The sequence below is a fragment of the Neodiprion virginianus genome, chromosome 2, assembly GCF_021901495.1.
Source record: "Neodiprion virginianus isolate iyNeoVirg1 chromosome 2, iyNeoVirg1.1, whole genome shotgun sequence".
Classification (NCBI taxonomy): Eukaryota; Metazoa; Arthropoda; class Insecta; order Hymenoptera; family Diprionidae; genus Neodiprion; species Neodiprion virginianus.
The window spans coordinates 739,833-762,027 of NC_060878.1; the positions used below are offsets into that span (position 1 = coordinate 739,833).

The 22,195-nt window shown below is 41.6% G+C and overlaps 1 protein-coding gene across 1 annotated transcript in view; it reads left to right on the top strand.

Annotated features, from left to right (window-relative positions):
* Window positions 1-22,195, top strand: part of LOC124299123 (uncharacterized) — a 66,039-nt gene that overhangs the window by 7,754 nt on the left and 36,090 nt on the right. The window contains exons 11-16 of the mRNA XM_046752085.1: window positions 31-367; window positions 435-713; window positions 795-18,904; window positions 19,226-21,415; window positions 21,477-21,828; window positions 21,886-22,134. Coding sequence (XP_046608041.1) covers window positions 31-367; window positions 435-713; window positions 795-18,904; window positions 19,226-21,415; window positions 21,477-21,828; window positions 21,886-22,134 — 21,517 coding nt within the window. The remainder of the gene's footprint in view (window positions 1-30; window positions 368-434; window positions 714-794; window positions 18,905-19,225; window positions 21,416-21,476; window positions 21,829-21,885; window positions 22,135-22,195) is intronic.

The following is a 22,195-nucleotide window of genomic DNA, read 5'->3' on the forward strand; positions in this document are numbered from 1 at the left end:
CACGTCAGTAAATCGAGATCAATTTTTCAGGCTGAATGGAAGTGCGTCGCTACCAACGATTTCGGTCACAGCATCACGTCCTGTTTTTTGAAGCTCATTATTCCGAAGCACTTCAAAATGCCAAGATTCCTTGAAAGCTTGCGTGCCATCCTGTCTGAAGAAGGTGCTGTAAATCTCGAATGCAAAGTCATCGGTGTCCCTCAGCCAGTCCTGAAATGGTATAAGGATGGAGTTGAACTGAAGCCTGGAGACATACACAGGATCATTTCGGGTCAAGATGGCACGTGTTGTCTCGGGACTTACACTTGCGAGGCGACGAACTGCATGGGAACAGTAAGCAGCTCCGCCTCACTGCTTGGTTTCGAAGGTAAGGCAGTCTGCATGAATCAACGGCATTAGATTTTCACTACGCATGAAATTCTCAACCCCGGTAGATCGAGCCGCCACTAAAAAAGAGCCGAAAGAAATACCACCGGGGCACGAACTCGCTCATAATCTATCGCTATCCACAATCCACGAGGAGAGGACGTCTCAAATGTACGACACACCACAGACTGACATATCGATGACCCTGGATGAACGGGGTGAAGTGTCGTTTAGTTTTGACGGGAAGGAAGTATCCGTAAGCTTGTACGAGACCCCAGACCTTACTGAGGAAGAAGCGCTACAGATTGTTGAGATGTATGCAGATCAACTATCGGAACACGTAACTGGTACGTGAAATTTCTCATAATATTTAATGTAGCTAGGTGTGTGAGTCGGTATTATCTTTTTCTTTTTTTTTTCTGTTACAGAACACAACGTGATCGAACTACCTCCTTTGCGTTTCGTGAAGGAAACCTCGACTTCCGGAAATCTCTTAATGGAAGCTGTTGTGATCGATGTTTCACCGGACTATTTCATGGCGGCGGAAGAAGATCTTCGTACCGAAGCTGATGTGGAAGATGTGTCCATTATGGAAGATCAAACTCAACCACTGTCTTCTCCCGAGGTACAGGCAGACGATGGGAACCAGTTTGATCGAGCCATGACAGCAACTCCGCTAATTGGAGAAGATGGAAGGCCGATACGTCCGCCACGGAAAAAGTCCAACAGCGTATCGTCGAAGAGTGAGAAGAGCGAGAGAAGTGCGAAGAGCCAAAAATTGGAGTCTGAAAGTTACCACAGCGCTCGAGAACCCACAGGTCAAATCTCGATCAAGGATGACAGTGACCCATTCACTGACGCTTTGTCCCTTCATTCTCAAGTTGCGTCGACGTCGGACCGAACGAGCCAAAAAGACGCGTTGAACCGGAACCAGACGAACAAGCAGAGCAGCGGTGAAAAGACGTCCAGTCTTGAAGGTGACTCGTCGTTTGACTCGGTGGCAGGTATTCCGAAAAAGAAAAAAGCTAAAAAAAAGAAGGGGACAAACCTATCTCAGAAAGGAAGCTCCGAAGATTCGTCGATGGGAAGCGAACACTTGAAGAAGGACAAAGTAGATGCTGATAAGCCTGAGGTTTCATTTCATCTTGAGCCTATCGTCAAGGTCAGCGAACAGTACGTCGAGGAGGGTGATGGTCTTGCAGTCGTGGACCAAGCCAATATTGTGAAACTGTCGAATTCAGATTCAGAGAAGTCGTTATTCAAGAGCAACAAAGAACGATTGATCCAAAATATTTGCAAACTGACGCAACCCGTTATGGTAATCCGCAACGCTCTCGTAAACTTGAACACGCTCTTCGAGGCTGAAAGCGAGGCTCAACTAAACGCTATTATCATGGAGCAGATCGTTCTACCGATTCAAGATCTCTGCGCGGAAGTGTCACTCATCGAGGAAAAGGCCCTAAAAAATGCTGGCGATAAATCATTGGCCCAAACAACAAGGATTTCTTTATTAGAGTCCGTTAGCGGCCCGATGGAGGAACTTCTTCGAGGGATCGAGTTAATCAAACGTCACGAAGGGCTGCAAGCTGTTCGGTCAGACCTGATTATCTTAGAATCACTGACTGACCCAATCGATGAAATTTCCAGCGGACTGGCCAAAATCGAATACGAATTGTCAGGTAAAGCAAACTGTAAAAAACCAATTGCATTTCAAAGGATCATTCAGACCACATCCCGACTGAAGAGCAGCATCGAAACGCTTGACAGTTTGAAGCATGGTTATCCCGGGTTTTCTAGTCGATTGAAACGTATATATGAGAATCTTGACCTCTTTATAAAAAACATTACTATAAATCCGGTCGATGGTACGACCGAAAATATCGACACGATAGTAGTCGAAACGCTGACACGACCGGTAGAAGAATTGGAACGTGTTGTCAGACATTCCTTAAACAATTCGACTGGAGAATTTGACTCAGAATCCATACAGCACGTGATCACATCTCTGAAGGAGTTGAAGAACAGATTGACTACTCTCATCACAGCTCTGGAAAGCTACGGAAAGGAGGCATCAGATTATTACTCGATTACCGTCATGGCGCTATCCGAGGCAGTCAGCGAGGCGTCTGAAGAACTTACAAAGCTGTCAGAAGACAATAATGACTTCGCAAAAAATTTGGACCTGCAAGTTGCGGCCAAGTCAATTCTGGACCTTCAGCGTACCATTGAAGTTATTTCGTCGCTCCCCATCAATCCACTTAAGAATTCAAAACCGCTGCTTATTGCTGTGCAGAAAGGGTTGGCTCAGATACTCGAAAATGTAGTATTACAGTCTGGTAAAAGTAAACTAACAGATGATAACAATTCCTTAATCGTCAAATCTTTGACTCAACCAGTCGACAGGCTAAACTTGCAGTTGCGAAAATTAGAAACAACAGATGAATTACAGACAACTGATTTGAATAATCTACTGGAGTCTCTTGAGTTCCTTGATCATAGCGTGACGACGTATCAGAAAAATTTACTGGGCAGTGGAGATGCAAGAAACTCCAACATTTCTGCACTTGAAGAAGTCAAGGATCCCTTGGACAGGATTATTGATCGCTTGCAGCAGGATACGGTTGCAAAAATTCAAGACAGCGGAGTGTCATTAGCCGTTGAAAGAATGAAAGCCACAATTTCCGACGTACTCACTGCAGCTGACGAATCATTCTCCAGCCAAGAAAGAACTTTGGTTTTGCAAACGTTAAAGCCACCACTAACAGCGGTAAATTTAAATTTGGACAAAATCAGGCATATTTGTATTGGAAAAATTGGTGACGTATTTATCGTAGATTTGATCCATAATTTCTATCAGCCAGTCGTCGAGTTGTCGAATCTTACAACATGTCACGACAACGAAATTCTCAGTAATCTGGCATCAATAAAAACCAAAGTGCACGGCTCTATCACGACCATAAACACGAACGCGAAGGTGAAGGGACGTCAAAATAGCGATGAGATCAAGGCGATTCTACCACTCATTCAGGATCTCGAAAAAGCTATAACGCAGGTTGAACTTCTTATGGAAACTGTTTTGCACATAAATAAACTGACAGGTGAAGTGGATTTGATAAAAAACGTGTTTGATCAAATTACCCCAGAACTGACTCTGACATCTGAAGCCACCGAACGATTAACCACGTCTCTAAATAATGTTATCAGTATCGCTAAAAGCGTGAAAGCCGGGTCTGCAGTCCCTGCTCTCGATACACCAATGAATGAAATCAAAAATTTTGTTGAAAATGTCTTTTCAAAGGTTGATTTAGTGAACGGCATCCTGGACAATGAGAATTTCGCGATTCTGTTGTCAATTGATAAACCTCTAAAGTCCGTTCACGCGGCTATTGATAGTATCCAAACGGAAATCGTCGGCGGAAAAGTGAATGAAGTAGTAGGCCGAGTCTGCGTCACTGCCCTAAATAATATGGCTCAGCCGTTGGAAGCGATACAGGTTAAATCCACTATAATACAGGAGAAGCTTGCGGTAATAACACCAATATCCACAAAACTGATGGAGCCTCTTCAGACTGTGAAAACCAACCTATCGGTGGCTCTGAGTGAGTACGAGGTGATCGCGGAAAAGCGGGGGCGTTCTTCTTCTCTCGTTAATTACCTCGAAGAATTAAACCAAACTTTGAATAACATCGTTGAGTCTAAGAGCGACAAGGAAACAATTGCGATTCTGGCCAACTTGAAGGGGCCACTTCACGCTCTGCAATCATCGCTGGAGCTGCAGGATCACAGTTACGAAGAATTAGTAATCCTAAGAAGTCTTGAAACGCCGATTGCGAGTCTGAAAACTGCTTTGTCCTCACTCTCAGAAAAGCCAGCAGCCATTAGGATATTGCAACCTGTCTTGGCAGTGCTGAATAAAATCGAAAACAGAGTTCCAGTGGTCGTCAAAGAAATCGCTGTAAGGGAAGAGCGAGAAAACTTGGAGCAAGCAACGGAGTCGAAAGAAATACCAACGAAACTACAGCAACCGTTAACGAATATCCTGACGGTGATGTCTGCCGTTATTGACGATTGTGAGAACTCTCCAGATTCTAAAATTACTGTGTCTCTAAAAGAAGTCAGACAGAAACTTGCGACAGTAATCAATAACGCCCAGTACTTGACCGACGAAGACATGGCATGCATTCTAATCGACCTGAAGCAGACGTTGCTCAATTTCCAGCACGCATTAATAGCGGCAGAACTCAGTAGCGATGAATTAAGAATCATCGAGAACTTCGGCCAGCCAATTTCAGAATTAAGAGGTGCCGTCGTCGAAGTATTGCAAGAGGGGCAAGCCGATGATGTCCAATCGGTTGTAAGCCTCCTGGAAGAGTTACAAGAACAGATACTCGAAGTCACGACATCTGGTTCAGCAAAACTCGAAAAAGCTTCACTGAAATCGTTGACAATAGAAGAACCGCAGACACTCGCCGATCAGATTCTTGATCCATTAATCGACATCCAGTCAAAGATCAGCGCAGTGTTACTGGAAACGGAAAAAATTGACAGTCCCGTATTACAATCTTCAGAGCTAGCTTCAAGTCTAGTTGAACTAAGGCAGTACGTTTCTAGCGCGGCTCACGCCGCTACAAGGTTGAATGATGAGGAAATAATCAATGCTTTGACAGACTTATGTGAACCACTGGTAGACCTTCAGTCAGCATTATCCTTGGATCACGCGCCAGAAGAAATGTTATTGATCCAAAATATATCCCCACAAATCAGCCAGCTCAAGCAGATTTTTACGACTGTTTTGGACAGCGTTCCTAGTGCCGAAAGCGAATCCGTGAGACCAACCTTTCAATTGCTCGAAGATATTCAGAACCAAGTTCCTGTTGCACTTGAGAAGTTTCAAGTTGAACAGCGATCACAGGAAGGAGAAAAAGCTGTGGTCACCGAGGTCAAACCACGCGTCCTTGCGGCTTGTGGCATTTCGACAACTTTGAGTAACATTCACTTTGCACTTTCTTCTGCTTTAGAACAACATGAAGCCACCATGAATAGGGAGAACCTGCCCCCTTCCGTTATTGCTGTGCATTTTGAGGACATTAGACAGAACATCGCTGCTCTGGCTGTAGCTGCTGGGTCCACATTAGAGCCGATGAATGATGAAGATATAATCATTGAACTGTCAGCATTGAAAGAGCCTTTGCTTCATCTGCAAAGAGTTTTATTAACCGAAGAACACGGTGCAGAAGAAGCAGCTGTATTGAAATACATCGTTCATCCTGTGCAGGAACTAAGAGCGGTAATTTCTAATGTACTTCACACCACTCGAGCTGCAGAAGTACTTCCAGTTTTGGAAATACTCGAAGAGATCGAAAAAGACGTTCCATTGGTAGCTAAAGAAGTCGCCAAGAGATCAAAACTGTCGAAAGAGAAATCAAAACGAGCCGAGACAGTCACTCTACAGAGTCCCAGATGGCTGGCCGGTAAAATATCACATCCATTTACCACAATCCAGGATACGCTGACAGCAATTTTGGAAGAGAAACGAAAATCAAGTACTAAAAAATCCGGGGTTACAGCATCAATAGAAGCCTTGAAACATACAGTTACCGATATTGCCATCACTACATCTTACTCCGAGCCACCGCACGACGAACAAATTATTGAGATACTGGCGGGATTGAAGGAGCCGTTGTTAAAACTACAGGAGGCTGTCACAAAATATCACGAACCCGAAGATCTCGGCATTCTTGAAGATATCAAGCAGCCTATAAAAGCTCTACATTTGGTTACATTGGATGCTCTGGAAAACAGTAAAGAAGATTCTCTTCAAAACGTTATTGAGGTTTTGGAAGAAATCGAGAATCAAGTGCCGTTGGCAATGAAGGAAGCAATTTACAAAAAAGAACTGCAGCAAGTTGTCAAGTCATTGGAACCCGAATCTGCAGACATTGAATTCTGCACACTAGAGAGTGAAGTACGCGAGAAAACTGAAAATCCAGTGACTGAGACTAAAGAGACCGAAGTCAAGGTTATAGATGTTGAGTCACAGGGACTGGAAACGGCCTCAAGTGATACAGCTTCTACCATAAAATTATCGCATGTATCATCTGACGATGGTGCAACAGTTTGTACTGCTGAATCTATGAAATCTGGGTCACAGTCGTTGAACCAAGCAGATCAAGAAATTTTTGCCTCCGATTTGTTAAAATCTGGAAGTGTACAGATAGCTGAAGAGAAAGAGGAATTGGTAAAAGAAAAAGCAATAGTTAGCGAAGAACTCTCTAAACCGAAGACTGCGGAAACGCCCGCGCAGGTTGAAGCCACCAATGTGAAACATGCACCAGTGATCAGTTTGGCTACGATAGTTTCCGAGCCACTTCTGCAGGTTCAGCTTAAGCTGGCCCACATGCTGGACGACTTTGACCAATTGGTGGATTTAAACAGCCATCCATCGGAACTTAGTAACAGTGTTGAAGACATAAGGCAGTCAGTGTCTACTTTACACATGTTGACAGCTCCGTACGGCAATGCACTGACTGATGAGGAAATCGTGAGTGCTTTACAAGAATTTCTACAGCCATTAGGAAACCTCCAAGACGTGTTGGGCTCCAAAAAACATAACAACGAGGAACTGCTCATCTTGAACCATCTTGATCAGCCGATTAAAGAAATAAAAGACATTGTTCAACGCGTTGTCGAGACTAAAAAAAGTGAGAATCAAGCAAGCTTCGATGAAATTTTGAAAGTTTTGGAGCAAATCGAAATGTGGATTCCGCTGATGACGAAGGAAATTAACACGAGGCAACAGATGCTTCAAATTCTGCGTGACATATCGAGGCCTCTCGAGATCATGCACAAGTGTATGGTTGACCTTGAGGCAACTGCCAAAGATGCTGTGGAGACTGATGTTGCAGCTTCTCTGGGCGAGCCAATCAACGCTCTAAAGGAAACCATAATTGGTATCACAAGAGACTTGGATATGTTGGAGCAGCAGCAAAGCACCATTTGGGAACTCAAGGCTCTGGTTGAGCCTCTAATTGAGTTCCAGAGTTCTCTGTCAGTAATCAAAAGCAGTCAATGTGTCGTTCCCGAGACGATGCTGCTTGCAGAAAAGAAGAATGTCATCTTCCACGCTGTGGAGGGATTAAAGACTTCGATCAACGCCACGGTAGGAAAGATTGGAAACCACAAACATGCGAATGCAATAGTCAAAACGCTCATAGCTCTGAATCATGCCATGACGACAGTTCAACAGCAGGTGAACAAGACTGATTATACTCGAAGACCCAGTGTCACGCTCAGAGGCCACATGATCGGCCCTCTAGACCACCTCAGCAAGGCTATATCAGCTCTTGAAGACTACATTGACCAGGAAACCTACGAAGTGATTTCCCAGTCATTGGAAACCCTGCAGAAGCAAATTCTACTGGCGCAAGATCAGTTCAATCAAACAGACCAGCCAATCGACGAAGAAGTGATAATTGAGGGATTCTTATACCCGACGAATCAACTTCAGTCAGCGTTAACGATGCTGCGAGACAACCTTGAGAAGAAATCAATACTACCCATAACTTCTGCCTCGGTGGAATTACTTCAGGAATTCAGTGAATCTGTCATGGAGTTGAGAAGATCTTTGACGCTGTTACATAACGAATTGAGACACGAGACCACAGGGGCATCAATAATCGAAACTTTATCGGCCATTTTCATGCCGCTGGATAACATTAAAGAAATCATAGCGAAAATTGTCAGCGATCCTCCGAGGACAGAGGATATCTTGACTGTAAAGGATCTTCCTAAGCGAGAGCCATCTCCTGTTAATCAAGAATTGAGAAAAGCCATTCAAGTCGCTCTGCAAACGGAGGAATCTAAACAACAGGAAACACTGAAAATTGAACCACAGTCTGAGGTGAAAAATGCGACGCAAGTCATACAGCAGGCTGAAATGTCAACTACTGAGAATATCACAGATATTTCAAACTTAATCAGAGAACTAGCTAATCCACTGCAAGCCCTGCAAAAGACTTTCATAGACATCCAAGAAGCCAGGACTGAAATTTCGCCGAAATCAGTAGAAAACTGGCAAGCTTTAAACCAGCATCTGAAGGACTTACAAACCTCTATCGCGGTAATACAGGAAGCTGCAACAACTCCGAAAGGTGAAGATAATTCTAAGCCATCAGTAGAAAATCAACTTTTGCAATCTCTGTTCGAATTAAACAACGCCATCTCTACGATTCAGCTAGAGACGATTGAAGCAGAGAAAATTTCGGAGTTAAAAACTGAAAAGAATGTAAAAGCTATTGCTGTGTTGATTCAACCGCTTGAAAAACTGCATGAATCGATTAGTATCAGTCAAGAAGAAGCTGTTCCACATACAACAGAAGTTACTGAGACGAAAGTTACTGATCTGATGGTACTAGCGAAGCCAGTCGAAGAATTGAAAAAATCCTTGGTAATTTTCCAAGAGCAAAGTACGTCTCTTCAAAAAATTCATTCACTTGAAAAAAGTGTATTAGAACAGGCAGTGCAACTCGATCTTCGTCCCGATGAAGCTTTGTCTACTGAAATACCGAGTACATCAGATGGGCCAGAAAGCGTACAACAAGAATCAAAAATGGAAACAGAGCAACAACTTGAATCGGATAAGAAATTGGCAGAGCCTTGTAAAGGAAATCAAACTTCAAACCCTTCGGAATTACAAACAATCGAGCTAGAATCTTTGGATAAGGGCAAACCAGACTGTTTAGTAAATCTAAAGCTGCTTACACAATTTATTATAGACCTACAGACGGATATTCCCGATATACTTACAGAAAAACTGTCTACCGCTGATAAGCTCATTTTGGCAGTTACACAAAATCTCGAGAGATTACAGCAAATACAAAACATAATTCAAAGCAGCGATCACACAAATACTCTATTACCCATGGTAAAGCCTTTGGACGAGTTAAATTCGGCATCTGCAACGATTAAGGCTCAAAGCAAAGAAGGCATCACGGATTCTAAACGACTGACTTTACTCAGAAAACTAATACTGCCAATTCAAGACATTCTCAATGCGGTTGAAGCTATAAAAAAAGAAAAAACTGTTGTTGGACTTCAGTCTTTTGAAGAAAAAGAAACTCGCAATCTCCTGTCAGAATTAACTGACTCAGTGAAAAGATTACTGAAACTGATTGACAATCTCACGGCCAAGAAAGTCAAGATCGTAGAACCTGAAGAAAGTGAATCGACAACAAAAGATGACATAAATAATATTCACCAAACCACAGCCCAGCCACTCGAAGAATTGATTGAAGCCATCGTTGTTTCCCAGGCGCAAGTCACTGACTCGGCTGCTGATTTCCAAGAGACATCGGTCATAGCAGAGTTAGCTGATCGCCTAGAAAAATTAAACACATCGATAGTGCACAGCGGAGACGTCGAAAACATTACTGAACCGCTGGAGGAACTGAAGCAAGCGATCACTTCTATTCAAGAACAAGTAATAGTTACGGAAAATGCGGAGTTATCAGATGGCCAGCAAATTTTATTAGGCATTGCTCAACCGCTTGCTGAAATTCAGACATCCATCGCTGCCATTCAAAATCAGACCATTGGCGAAAGTGAAGACGCATCACAACTGGAATTGCTCACCAAACCTCTGGAAGAACTGAGAACGAAAATAGCTACAAGTGAAGAAAGAGTTCTCCACGAAGAACATACTGGCATAATGTCGGAACAACTAACACCCTTCGAAGCTGTAGCAAAACCTCTTCAAGATCTTATTGACACTATCACTGTTACTCAGAAGACTTTAACGCTGGAAACTGCAACCGACAAACCAGCACAACCACACAATCAATTTGCGGATAGAAGTGTTGAGAATGAAAAGAAAACTATCACAGATATTACCGGCGAAATCGTAAAACCAGAGGAGCAAAGTACTTCCACAGCACATAACGCATTGCAAAAATTGATTTCCCCGTTTGAAGTGCTTCAAAAAATTATTTCAACCAGTCAAGAAGTCCATGAAGAAAACGTAACACTGCCGACTGAACGTGTAACAGCCCAAGTAATCGTGCAAGGTCTCCAAGCCGTCGAAAACGCAATCGTTACTGTGCAGTCACAGACAGATCGCGATATTCAAGGTACGGAAATTATCAACCACTTATTGGCGCCGTTGGACCAGTTAAAGCAATGTATTACGGTGATTCAACAACAAGCTATCGAACCAGTTGATCATGCACCCAGCCTACATTGCCTCAAAGAACTCGCACTTCCTCTTGAAGAACTACAAAAATCTATGGCTATAGTTCAGGAACAAATTGCACATGAACGCGTTGAGAAGCTGGCCGAATTTCGAACTCTTGAAGCTCTGGCTCATGAAACCGAGCAATTACAAAAATTGATCTCTTCAATACCAGAACAAAATGTATCTGAAAATATTCTTGAAAAAGGAATGAAAGAACTTGTGGAACCCGTTAAAGAGTTGCAGAAAGCTGTCGAAAGTGCCCAAATATTATCGCAGAACATGGATCAACAAGTCATCTCGGAAATTAAAAAACCCGAGGAATTGCGTGCAATTACTCAACCACTACAAAATTTGCAAAAAATCATAGTCGCCGTTACGGAAAGCAAAGAATTTGCAAATGTCGACGAATTAGCCAAACCTCTATCCGAACTTGAAACATCACTCACTTTGGTACGTGAGCAAGCTATAGCTAAAAAAGGTCTCGAAATTAAAATTCTCAAAGTGTTGGTAAGACCACTTGACCAGTTGCAAACAGCAATTCTATCTGTTGTAAAAGTAGGTAAGGAACAAAGTACATCTGAAGAGGAGGAAACAAAAAACTTAGTAATAACAGAATTGGTTGAACCGATCCAAGAATTGAAACAATCAATCACTCTTATTCAAGATCAATCACTCGAACCCAGGGATATTGTTTTGAAAACTGAGGAGAGAATATTCACACAAACAGAAGAACCAACGTCAACTGTCAGAGTTCAGGAACGGCAACAGGTTGCCGAAACAATAATGGAAAACGTCCCTGCTGAAACGACACAAGCTCCGAAAGCAATGGAAACGGGTTTCACCGTTCTGGAAGGAATTTCTGTTTCTCTCCAAGAGCTCCAAAAATCTCTAGCAGTAATCAGAGAACCAGAGGTCGACAAAGTTACGACATCAGATTTACCGAAATCAGAAGACGTACACTTTTTGAAAGTGTTGTCGAAGCCGGTTGATGAACTGGCAAAATTCGTTGCTCTAATTCAGGAACAAACTGTACTAGAAGTTAGCAGTGACGTTCTTTCTGACGAAAAATCAGCAACAATATCACAAACACTATCTAAACCACTGGAGCAGCTTCGAGAATTCATTGCCGTTGTAGAAAAACAATCTTCGGAGAAGCAGAAAGCCGAAAGTTCTCTAGTGAAAGCGATCGTTCAACCCCTCACAGATTTGACCGCATCTATAGCAAGTATTCAGGATGAACTTGCAAACAAATCTAGGGTCGAAGCTCTCCTGAAAATTGATAATATTCCAGCCTTGAAGGCGATGGCTCAGCCTTTACAAGAACTCTACAACTGTCTAGTAAGTATCACTCAGCAAGCTATTCTGGAGCATGGTGCAGAAATAATTTCGGAAGAGCTACCGCTTGAAATGCAGGCTAAAGTCGGAGAAGAGCTTACAAAAGATACAGCTCTTGTTGAAAAAATTACGGTACTGGAACCCACTGCTGAAACAGTTTCACCGGAAGACACTTCGATGCTCAACACTTTGGCTCAGCCTCTGGAAGAGCTGCAGAAATCTCTAGCCGTCATCGAGGAGTGTACGATTATGGAACGTGAGATGAGTTTTTCGTCCACGGCAGAGGAACCAACTATACTGAAGGTGTTGATTGAACCTCTGGCAAAATTACAAAACACCATACTTGTTGTTCAGGAGAAAGCAGCCACTGAACATACCGAGCAGATACATGAAGATACCTTAAAATTATTGGCATTAGCTGAACCTTTAACTGAATTACAGAAGGTAATCGCAGTTTGTCAAGAAGAAATTACAGTTGAACTACAGTCAACATCAGTGACGGCAATGAAAGATGTTTCTGCTCCAACAACCATAGCTCAGCCTCTGGAAGAACTGCAAAAATTCATCACCATTGTACAGCAGCAAGTAGCAATCGCATCAAGCAGTGAATTGACTTCGGAAGCTGAAAGTTTGTCAACACCGCAGGTGTTGATTGCGCCACTGGAAAAGATTCAAAAATCTATAGCTGCCATTCGAGAGCACATAACGTTTGAACCAGAAACAACATCCGTTTCACTTCAAGACAATGCTGCTTTATTCAAGGCTGTGGAAAAACCGTTGAAAGAAATTCAAAAGAGCTTTGCTGCGATCGAAGAGCAAGTGGAACTAAATCCTGAGAAGATTTCTACCTCGGACAAAGAACATATAAATTTGTTGAAATCTCTGGCCTCTCCACTTCACGAACTACAACAATCGATAGTCGTTATCGAGGAGCAGGTATTGGTAGGATCTGGCGATCAGTTGATGTCAGAAAAAGAGGATATTTCGATACTGAAAAGACTAGCAGCACCCGTGATCGAGTTGCAAAAATCCATCGCAACCATCCAAGAACAAATTGTGGTTGACCCTGGAACCGTGTCAATTTCAGACAAAGAAAATATAGATTTTATGAAAATCTTAGCTCAACCTCTTGAAGAGCTGGAGAAATGTGCCGCTATCGTAGAACTTCAAGTGACTGTCGAGTCAGGCACTGAGGCGATGCCAGAAGCTTCAAGTTCGTCAACTGTGCAGGCGTTAGCCATGCCGCTTCGAGAGATTCAAAAGTCTGTGGCTGTTATTCGAGAGCACATGGTATTCGAATCAAAAGTGGCATCTACAATAGACCAAGACAATATCGAGCTACTGGCAACGCTTGCACAGCCGCTGAAAGAGATGCAGAAGAGCTTTGCTGACATCGAGGAACATGTGGTTCTGGAACCCGGTGTAGTCTCTATCTCAGATAAAGAGGACATCGATTTACTGAAAACATTAGCTTCACCTATTGAGGAACTGCAACGTTCGATAGCTGTGATCCAGGAGCAAACACTTGTGGAATCTGGAAATCAATCGCTGTCAGACAAAGACGATATCTCGATTTTGAAAACGTTGGCCAAGCCGATAATTGAACTGCAAAAATCTGTTGCAACCATTCAGGAACAGGTTTTAGTTGAGCCTGGCACAGTATCAATTTCGGAAAAGAATGATGTGTCACTATTGAAAACCTTGGCTCATCCTATCGACGAACTGCAGAATTCAATCGCTGTTGTTTATGAACAAATTATTGCCGAGCCAGGCACGGACAGCACCTCGAAAGCTGAAGGTATGCCTTTGCTGAAGACACTGGTTCATCCGCTCGAAGAATTGCAAAAGTCAATCGCGATTATCAAGGAACAGAATGTCATCGAGCCAAATGAGATTCTTATTTCAAAATCTGATATTGAAGCAATGGATAAGTTAGCTGAGCCGATCGAATATATTCAAAATTCTATACTAAATTTCAAACAAGACACAGCAGGCAATGACGACGGAAACCTGACGGAATTTGTAGAGCTGCAAAGTTTACTTGAGCCGCTACAAGCGATTCGTGACTGCGTCGCTACGATCAAGCAGCATTCTGATGCATGTGAAGTAAATGAAGCCACGGCAGTGATGACTACTATGATCAAGTCAATCAAAGAGCTTGACAATTCAATCGAGAACCTTATACCGGAAAGCATCGGGGAGAAAAACGAGCTGTTACAATTGTTAGTAGAACCCTTGGTCAAAATGAAAAAAACTATAGGAGTTATTGAAGACAGTTTGCCAAAGTTTTCCACCATCCGTGAATTACAGACACCTTTGCGCGCTTTGGGAGAATCGATACAACTTATTTATGCAGAAATTGATCAGGAGAGTCAAAGAGTAAAAGAAGTTGAGATGGATGATGAACCCCTAGTTGCCGATTGGTCGATAATCAACAAGCTTATCGACCCGGTGGAAGGAGTTATGGAATCTATATTAAGAATTGAAGAACAAGTTGCAACAGAAAATTGTCTCGAGCGAGCTATAGAATTTGAAGCTCTCAAGACGTTAATCTCTCCTCTGGAAGGTATACAGAAAAGTTTCGCATCGATTGAGGAACAGGCTAGTGAATCAAAGAGCATTGATCAAGAATTGGCTATTGAATCGATCGTAGATTCATTGTACGAGCTTGAGAAGTCAATTTCTATACTTCAAGAACAGGCAGTTGATAAGCCAGTATCACAACCGGCATACGGATTGGCAGAAGCTCAAATGCTCCACAGCTTGGTTCTGCCACTCGAAGAGTTGAAAAAATCAATCACAACTGTGCAAGATTCCTCGACTACGTATCTAGAGAATTTGGAGCAACCTTTGAAAGAGTTACAGTCGGCGATGAAAGTTGTAGAGTTAACCTTGCCTTTAGAAATAAACAGATTACATCCGAATCTCGTGCGGGCCGAGCATGATCCCCTCAAGAGTTTGATCGAGCCTACCGAAGATATAGCCCGGACAATTGAATTGATCCAAGAAAGTGCAACAGCGGATAAAACCATCGAAAGAACTGTCGAATGGGAGGTGTTGAGAACACTAATCAAGCCACTACGGAATGTGAAGGAAGAATTGATATCGATTCAGGCGCAGATAATCAAAGAACCCGATGAGTTGGAGACGCATCCAGTCGCTGATCGCATTTTACAGCCATTGAAAAACCTCCATCAGTCAATCTGCTCAATTGAAGAACAAGCCTCTGATAAACCGATTGTTGATCCTGTGTTAATGAATTCTGAAACTTTGATTTTGAAACCCTTGGCAACGTCCTTGAATCAGTTGAAGACGACGATAGAGTCGTTAGAATGTTCAACAGACCGTTCATTGTCATTAAAAACTCTGGAAGATCCTCTTTGTCAATTACGGGCAGCCGTAAATGCTGTGCGAGATCGAGCTCTGGGAGAATCTAATGATACTAAAGTCCAAGTTGGTACCACGAAATTGATAGCCATACCAATAACAGAACTTCAAGCGTGCATTGCTCAAATTCAAGAACAGTACGCTGAAACAACGGAAGATACGTTGTCGGAAATTTCAGCTTTGGAAACAATTGCACGGCCTATAGAAGAATTGCAACGTGAATATGCTCAAATTGAACAAAATATTATATTGGAATCCGATTCAAGTTTGACCTTAAAACGTGAAATTCCAATCACTGAGATGGCTAATCGAGTGAGAGATCTACAACACGGTATGATGGTGATGGAGCAGACTTTGTTAGAAAACGAACAAGAAGATACTAATGCATGGGCTCTGCTGAAAGCAATGCAGGTACCGGTCGAAGAACTAGAGAAAGGTATACAGATAATTCAACATGTAGTCCAAGAAGCACATCCGACCGCAGAGTCTTTGGAGTTCAGCAAAAATGTAGTAACTGACGACGAAAAGAAAGGAGATGTTGAAAAAACTAGGACTGATGACGAAATACGAATAATAAGCGAAGAGGAAGCTGAAATACTGAGGAAAGAGGAAAAATTAACACTAGATGAGAAAAATAAATTAGACAGAGCGGAGCTGTTGAAGAAGGAAGGGCTGGACAGGTTTAAGGAAGCAGAGAGAAAAGAACTTGAAATGCTTGAGGCTGTAGAAAAAAGGCTTGAAGAAGAGGTGGACAAAAAAGATCGTCAACTATTGGAGGAGATCGATGATAAGGAAACGAAAGATGGGCATACATCCGATACTATCAAGGCTGTTGCAGAGGTACATCTCAAAGCAAAAGAGACTGGCAAGGAGCAAAAAGACGATGCAGAAATGTCGAAAGCGGAAGAGATACAAGTGAAAAAAGTTGAAGAAACAGAACAATGTAAGAAAGATGTAGATGGTAAACAACAAGAGGAAGAACGATTGAAAACTGAAGATAGTGAGAATATAGTTGCTCAAGATGACCGCCAGGAAACGGAAAGAGCAGTGGAGGAAAAGGCTGCTGAAGAAGAGAAACTCGTACCGGAAGACGATGCCAAGAAGCTAAAGCAAGAAGAGGGAGGGTTAAAGGTTGAAGTTGTAGGGAAAAATAAAGCCATTGAAGAAGAACAACTGAAGGAGGAAAAAGCTGACAAAAAACAGGAAAAAAAAGGAAAGGAGAAGGAGAAGCAGAAATCAAAAGCTGAAGAAGCAAACGCGAAGAAAAAAACTGACGAAAACGAAAAAACTGAAGGAAAACAAAAAGAAAAAGAAGAACGTTTGAGGGCTGAGGAAGCAGAGAAAAAGAGAATGGATAAAGAACAAAAATTGAAAAAAGAAGAAGCTGATAGAAAACAAAAAGAAGTGGAACGATTAGAAGTTCAAGAAGCAGAAAAGAAAAGAATTGCCGAAGAAGAAAGATTTAAGGAAGAAGAAGAGGAACGATTGAAAACAGAAGCAGCTGATAAAAAACAGAAAGACGAAGAGGAACGATTGAAAAAAGAAGCAGCTGACAAAAAACAGAAAGAAGAAGAGGAACGTTTGAAAAAAGAAGAAACTGATAAAAAACAGAAAAATGAAGAGGAACGTTTGAAAAAAGAAGAAGCTGACAAAATACAGAAAGAAGAAGAGGAACGATTGAAAACAGAAGCAGCTGATAAAAAACAGAAAGAAGAAGAGAAACGATTGAAAAAAGAAGAAGCTGACCAAAAACAGAAAGAAGAAGAGGAACGATTGAAAAAAGAAGCGGCTGACAAAAAACAGAAAGAAGAAGAGAAGCGACTGAAAAAAGAAGAAGCTGACAAAAAACAGAAAGAAGAAGAGGAACGTTTGAAAAAAGAAGAAGCTGACAAAAAACAGAAAGAAGAAGAGGAACGATTGAAAAAAGAAGCAGCTGACAAAAAACAGAAAGAAGAAGAGGAACGATTGAAGAAAGAACAAGCTGACAAAAAACAGAAAGAAGAAGAGGAACGATTGAAAAAAGAAGGAGCTGACAAAAAACAGAAAGAAGAAGAGAAGCGACTGAAAAAAGAAGAAGCTGATAAAAAACAGAAAGAAGAAGAGGAACGTTTGAAAAAAGAAGAAGCTGACAAAATACAGAAAGAAGAAGAGGAACGATTGAAGAAAGAAGAAGCTGACAAAAAACAGAAAGAAGAAGAGGAACGATTGAGAACAGAAGAAGCTGACAAAAAACAGAAAGCAGAAGAGGAACGTTTGAAAAAAGAAGAAGCTGACAAAAAACAGAAAGCAGAAGAGGAACGTTTGAAAAAAGAAGAAGCTGACAAAAAACAGAAAGAAGAAGAGGAACGATTGAAGAAAGAACAAGCTGACAAAAAACAGAAAGAAGAAGAGGAACGATTGAAAAAAGAAGCGGCTGACAAAAAACAGAAAGAAGAAGAGAAGCGACTGAAAAAAGAAGAAGCTGACAAAAAACAGAAAGAAGAAGAGGAACGTTTGAAAAAAGAAGAAGCTGACAAAAAACAGAAAGAAGAAGAGGAACGATTGAAAAAAGAAGCAGCTGACAAAAAACAGAAAGAAGAAGAGGAACGATTGAAGAAAGAACAAGCTGACAAAAAACAGAAAGAAGAAGAGGAACGATTGAAAAAAGAAGGAGCTGACAAAAAACAGAAAGAAGAAGAGAAGCGACTGAAAAAAGAAGAAGCTGATAAAAAACAGAAAGAAGAAGAGGAACGTTTGAAAAAAGAAGAAGCTGACAAAATACAGAAAGAAGAAGAGGAACGATTGAAGAAAGAAGAAGCTGACAAAAAACAGAAAGAAGAAGAGGAACGATTGAGAACAAAAGAAGCTGACAAAAAACAGAAAGCAGAAGAGGAACGTTTGAAAAAAGAAGAAGCTGACAAAAAACAGAAAGCAGAAGAGGAACGTTTGAAAAAAGAAGAAGCTGACAAAAAACAGAAAAAAGAAGAGAAGCGACTGAAAAAAGAAGAAGCTGACAAAAAACAGAAAGAAGAAGAGGAACGATTAAAGAAAGAAAAAGCTGACAAAAAACAGAAAGAAGAAGAGGAACGATTGAAGAAAGAACAAGCTGACAAAAAACAGAAAGAAGAAGAGGAACGATTGAAAAAAGAAGGAGCTGACAAAAAACAGAAAGAAGAAGAGAAGCGACTGAAAAAAGAGGAAGCTGACAAAAAACAGAAAGAAGAAGAGGAACGTTTGAAAAAAGAAGAAGCTGATAAAAAACAGAAAGAAGAAGAGGAACGATTGAAGAAAGAAGAAGCTGACAAAAAACAGAAAGAAGAAGAGGAACGATTGAGAAAAGAAGAAGCTGACAAAAAACAGAAAGCAGAAGAGGAACGTTTGAAAAAAGAAGAAGCTGAAAAAAAACAGAAAGAAGAAGAGGAACGATTGAAGAAAGAAGAAGCTGACAAAAAACAGAAAGAAGAAGAGGAACGATTGAAGAAAGAACAAGCTGACAAAAAACAGAAAGAAGAAGAGGAACGATTGAAAAAAGAAGGAGCTGACAAAAAACAGAAAGAAGAAGAGAAGCGACTGAAAAAAGAGGAAGCTGACAAAAAACAGAAAGAAGAAGAGGAACGTTTGAAAAAAGAAGAAGCTGATAAAAAACAGAAAGAAGAAGAGGAACGATTGAAGAAAGAAGAAGCTGACAAAAAACAGAAAGAAGAAGAGGAACGATTGAAGAAAGAAGAAGCTGACAAAAAACAGAAAGAAGAAGAGGAACGATTGAGAAAAGAAGAAGCTGACAACAAACAGAAAGCAGAAGAGGAACGTTTGAAAAAAGAAGAAGCTGACAAAAAACAGAAAGAAGAAGAGAAGCGACTGAAAAAAGAAGAAGCTGACAAAAAACAGAAAGAAGAAGAGGAAAGATTGAAGAAAGAAGAAGCTGACAAAAAACAGAAAGAAGAAGAGGAACGATTGAAGAAAGAAGAAGCTGACAGAAGACAAAAAGAAGAAGAGGAACGATTGAAAAAAGAAGCAGCTGACAAGAAACAGAAAGAAGAAGAGAAACGATTGAAAAAAGAAGCAGCAGAAAAGAAAATAATTGCCGAAGAAAAACAGAAAGATAAAGACGACCAATTAAAGGCTAAGGAAGCAGAAAATAAGAGAACTACTGAAGAAGAACGAATGAAAAAAGATGAAGCCGACAGGAAACAAAAGGAAGAGGAACGATTGAAAAAAGAAGAAGCTGACAGGAAACAAAAAGAACAAGAAGAACGATTGAAAAAAGAAGCAGCTAACAAAAAACAGAAAAAAGAAGAGAAACGATTGAAAAAAGAAGAAGCTGATAAGAAACAGAAAGAAGAAGAAGAACGATTTAAAAAAGAGGAAGCTGACAAAAAACAGAAAGAAGAAGAGGAACGATTGAAAAAAGAAGAAGCGGACAAAAAACAGAAAGAAGAAGAGGAACGATTGAAGAAAGAAGAAGCTGAAAAAAAACAGAAAGCAGAAGAGGAACGATTGAAAAAAGAAGCGGCTGACAAAGAACAGAAAGATGAAGAGGAACGTTTGAAAAAAGAAGAAGCTGACAAAAAACAGAAAGAAGAAGAGGATCGATTAAAGGCTGCAGAAGCAGAAAAGGAGAGAAATGCTGAAGAAGAACGATTGAAAAAGGAAGAAGCTGACAGAAAACGAAAAGACGAAGGTGAAAGATTGAAAGCTGAGGAAGCAGAAAGTAACAAAAAGGCTAAAGAAGTACGAGTGAAAACAGAAGAAGCAGACAATAAGCAGTCGGAAGAGGCGAAAAAATTAGAGGAAGAAGGAGTGGCGAAGAAAAAAGTTGCAGAAGAAGAACGAGCCAAAAAGAAAAAAGTAACAAAAAAGAGAAAGGGAGAAGCAGAACGACTGAGTAATGAAGCCAAGGAAGAGGAACAATTATCAAAAGAAGGCGCTGAGAAAAAACAAGTGGAAAAAGCGGAACAGGTAAAGAGAGCATCTGAGGAAACAGAACGTACAAAGAAGGAAGAACTCGAAAGAAAACACATAGAAGAAAAACAGCATCTGGATAAAGAGGAAGCTGGAATTGAACGTACGGAAGAATCTCAAAAGCTGCAATGTGAACAAGAAAAGAAGTATAGAGAAGAATCTGAGTTGATGAAGGAAGAAGAAGTCGAGAAAGAGAAAACAATAGGAGACGTCGAAAAATTGAAAAAAGAGGCAGAAAAGGTAGAGACCGAAGAGGCTGAACGAATCGCAAAAGAGAAAGCTGAACAGCAAAGAGATGTCGCAGAACATCAGGAAAAAGAAAAACTTAAAGAAGCCGAACAAATTACGAAAGAGCTAGAAGTCAAGGAGAAAATTGAAGAAGCTGATAAACTATCAGCCAAAGCTGTTGAAAAACAAGAACAAGAAGCAAAACAAAAGAAGCTGGAGGAAGAAGATCGACTAAAAAAAGAGAAAGTCACAAGAAATCAAAATGAAGAAGTAGAGCGAAAACAGAAAAATGAGGCATCCGAAAAAAAACGAGAAGAAGAATCAGAGCATCTACAGAACGAAGAGGTTAAAATAAAAGAAAACAATACCGAACAGCAACTGAAGAAAGACAAGGCTGAAGTAAAGGACAAAGAGATGGAAGAAAATCTAAAAAAAGCGGTTACAAAGAAAAAACAGGGTGAACGTCAGAAGAAACCAAAGAAGGACAAGAAAAAATCCGAGGACGAAAAGTCAGAAGAAGTCGATGAAACAAAACGAGGAAAACAGGAAGATACACATCTCATCGAAAATAAACTCCAAAAAGCTGATAACGCAGAGCTCAAGGAAGAGGCAAAATACGAAACAGACACTGAAAATTCCTTGTCCATGGTATCCGAAGCCACTGACTCACTGCGCGAGGAATTGGCTCCACGAAGTCACAGAAGAAGAAGCAAGGAACAGGCCGCGATCGAAGTGGAAAGATCTGAAAGGACCAGCGGGCGGTCGAGAAGTTATGACACACAGACTCCAACGATTCATGAAGACTCTGAAAGCCAGAGCTTGCGGTCATCGAACGGACGTACCAGAGCAAAGAGCTACTTGACAGACGACGGTGGTGAATCTGCAGCATATTATTCAGCCACGAGTAAAGCAAGCGCTGGAAACCAGGAAGTAAGTTATCATAGAATATAGAAGTCGTACCATGAATTTGAACCCTGATTAAAACTTCCAGTGTGGACCACGAGACCTGAGAAATAAACCAATGTTCTGCACGAAACTGACCGATCGCACTGCAGCAGAGGGTTCTCGAATAAAGCTGACCTGTACTGTCCTTGGTTCACCGGAACCGCAGATATGGTGGTCAAAGGACGATCAGAAATTAGGTCCGAGTAACCGGTACAGAACGAGCTTCGAGAACGGGATGGCTTCTCTTGAATTCTATGCAGCTCTGCCAGAGGATTCCGGGGAATATTCTTGCACGGCCAGAAATACGCATGGACAGTCAACCACCGAGGCCAGGCTCAAGGTCTACGCTGGTTTCGAGCCCAGTCCGCTGCCGCCGACCTTCACGAGGTCCATGAAAGGTGAATACGATACTCCAACATGGAATTCATGCTCATGTGCCGATGCTTTCTGCTTAGACACCTACCGATTCACTGACAACGAGCTGGTCCTCGAGTGCCGAGTTAGAGGACAACCGGCGCCTGTTATCTCCTGGATGAAGGATGGGAAACCACTTTGCGGCGGCCGGTATCAGCAGAGTGATCTCAGCGATGGCGTGTGTCGCTTGCAAATATCGAATCCAGACTCTCTGGACAGCGGTCAGTACACGTGTAAAGCCGAAAACCAAGTCTGGTGCGACCAGATATCCCACATGGTCCACTTCGAAGGTGAGAAATTAAACAAGCGAAACCCAGAGCGTGTCAACAAATACAACCAACTCACACCTAA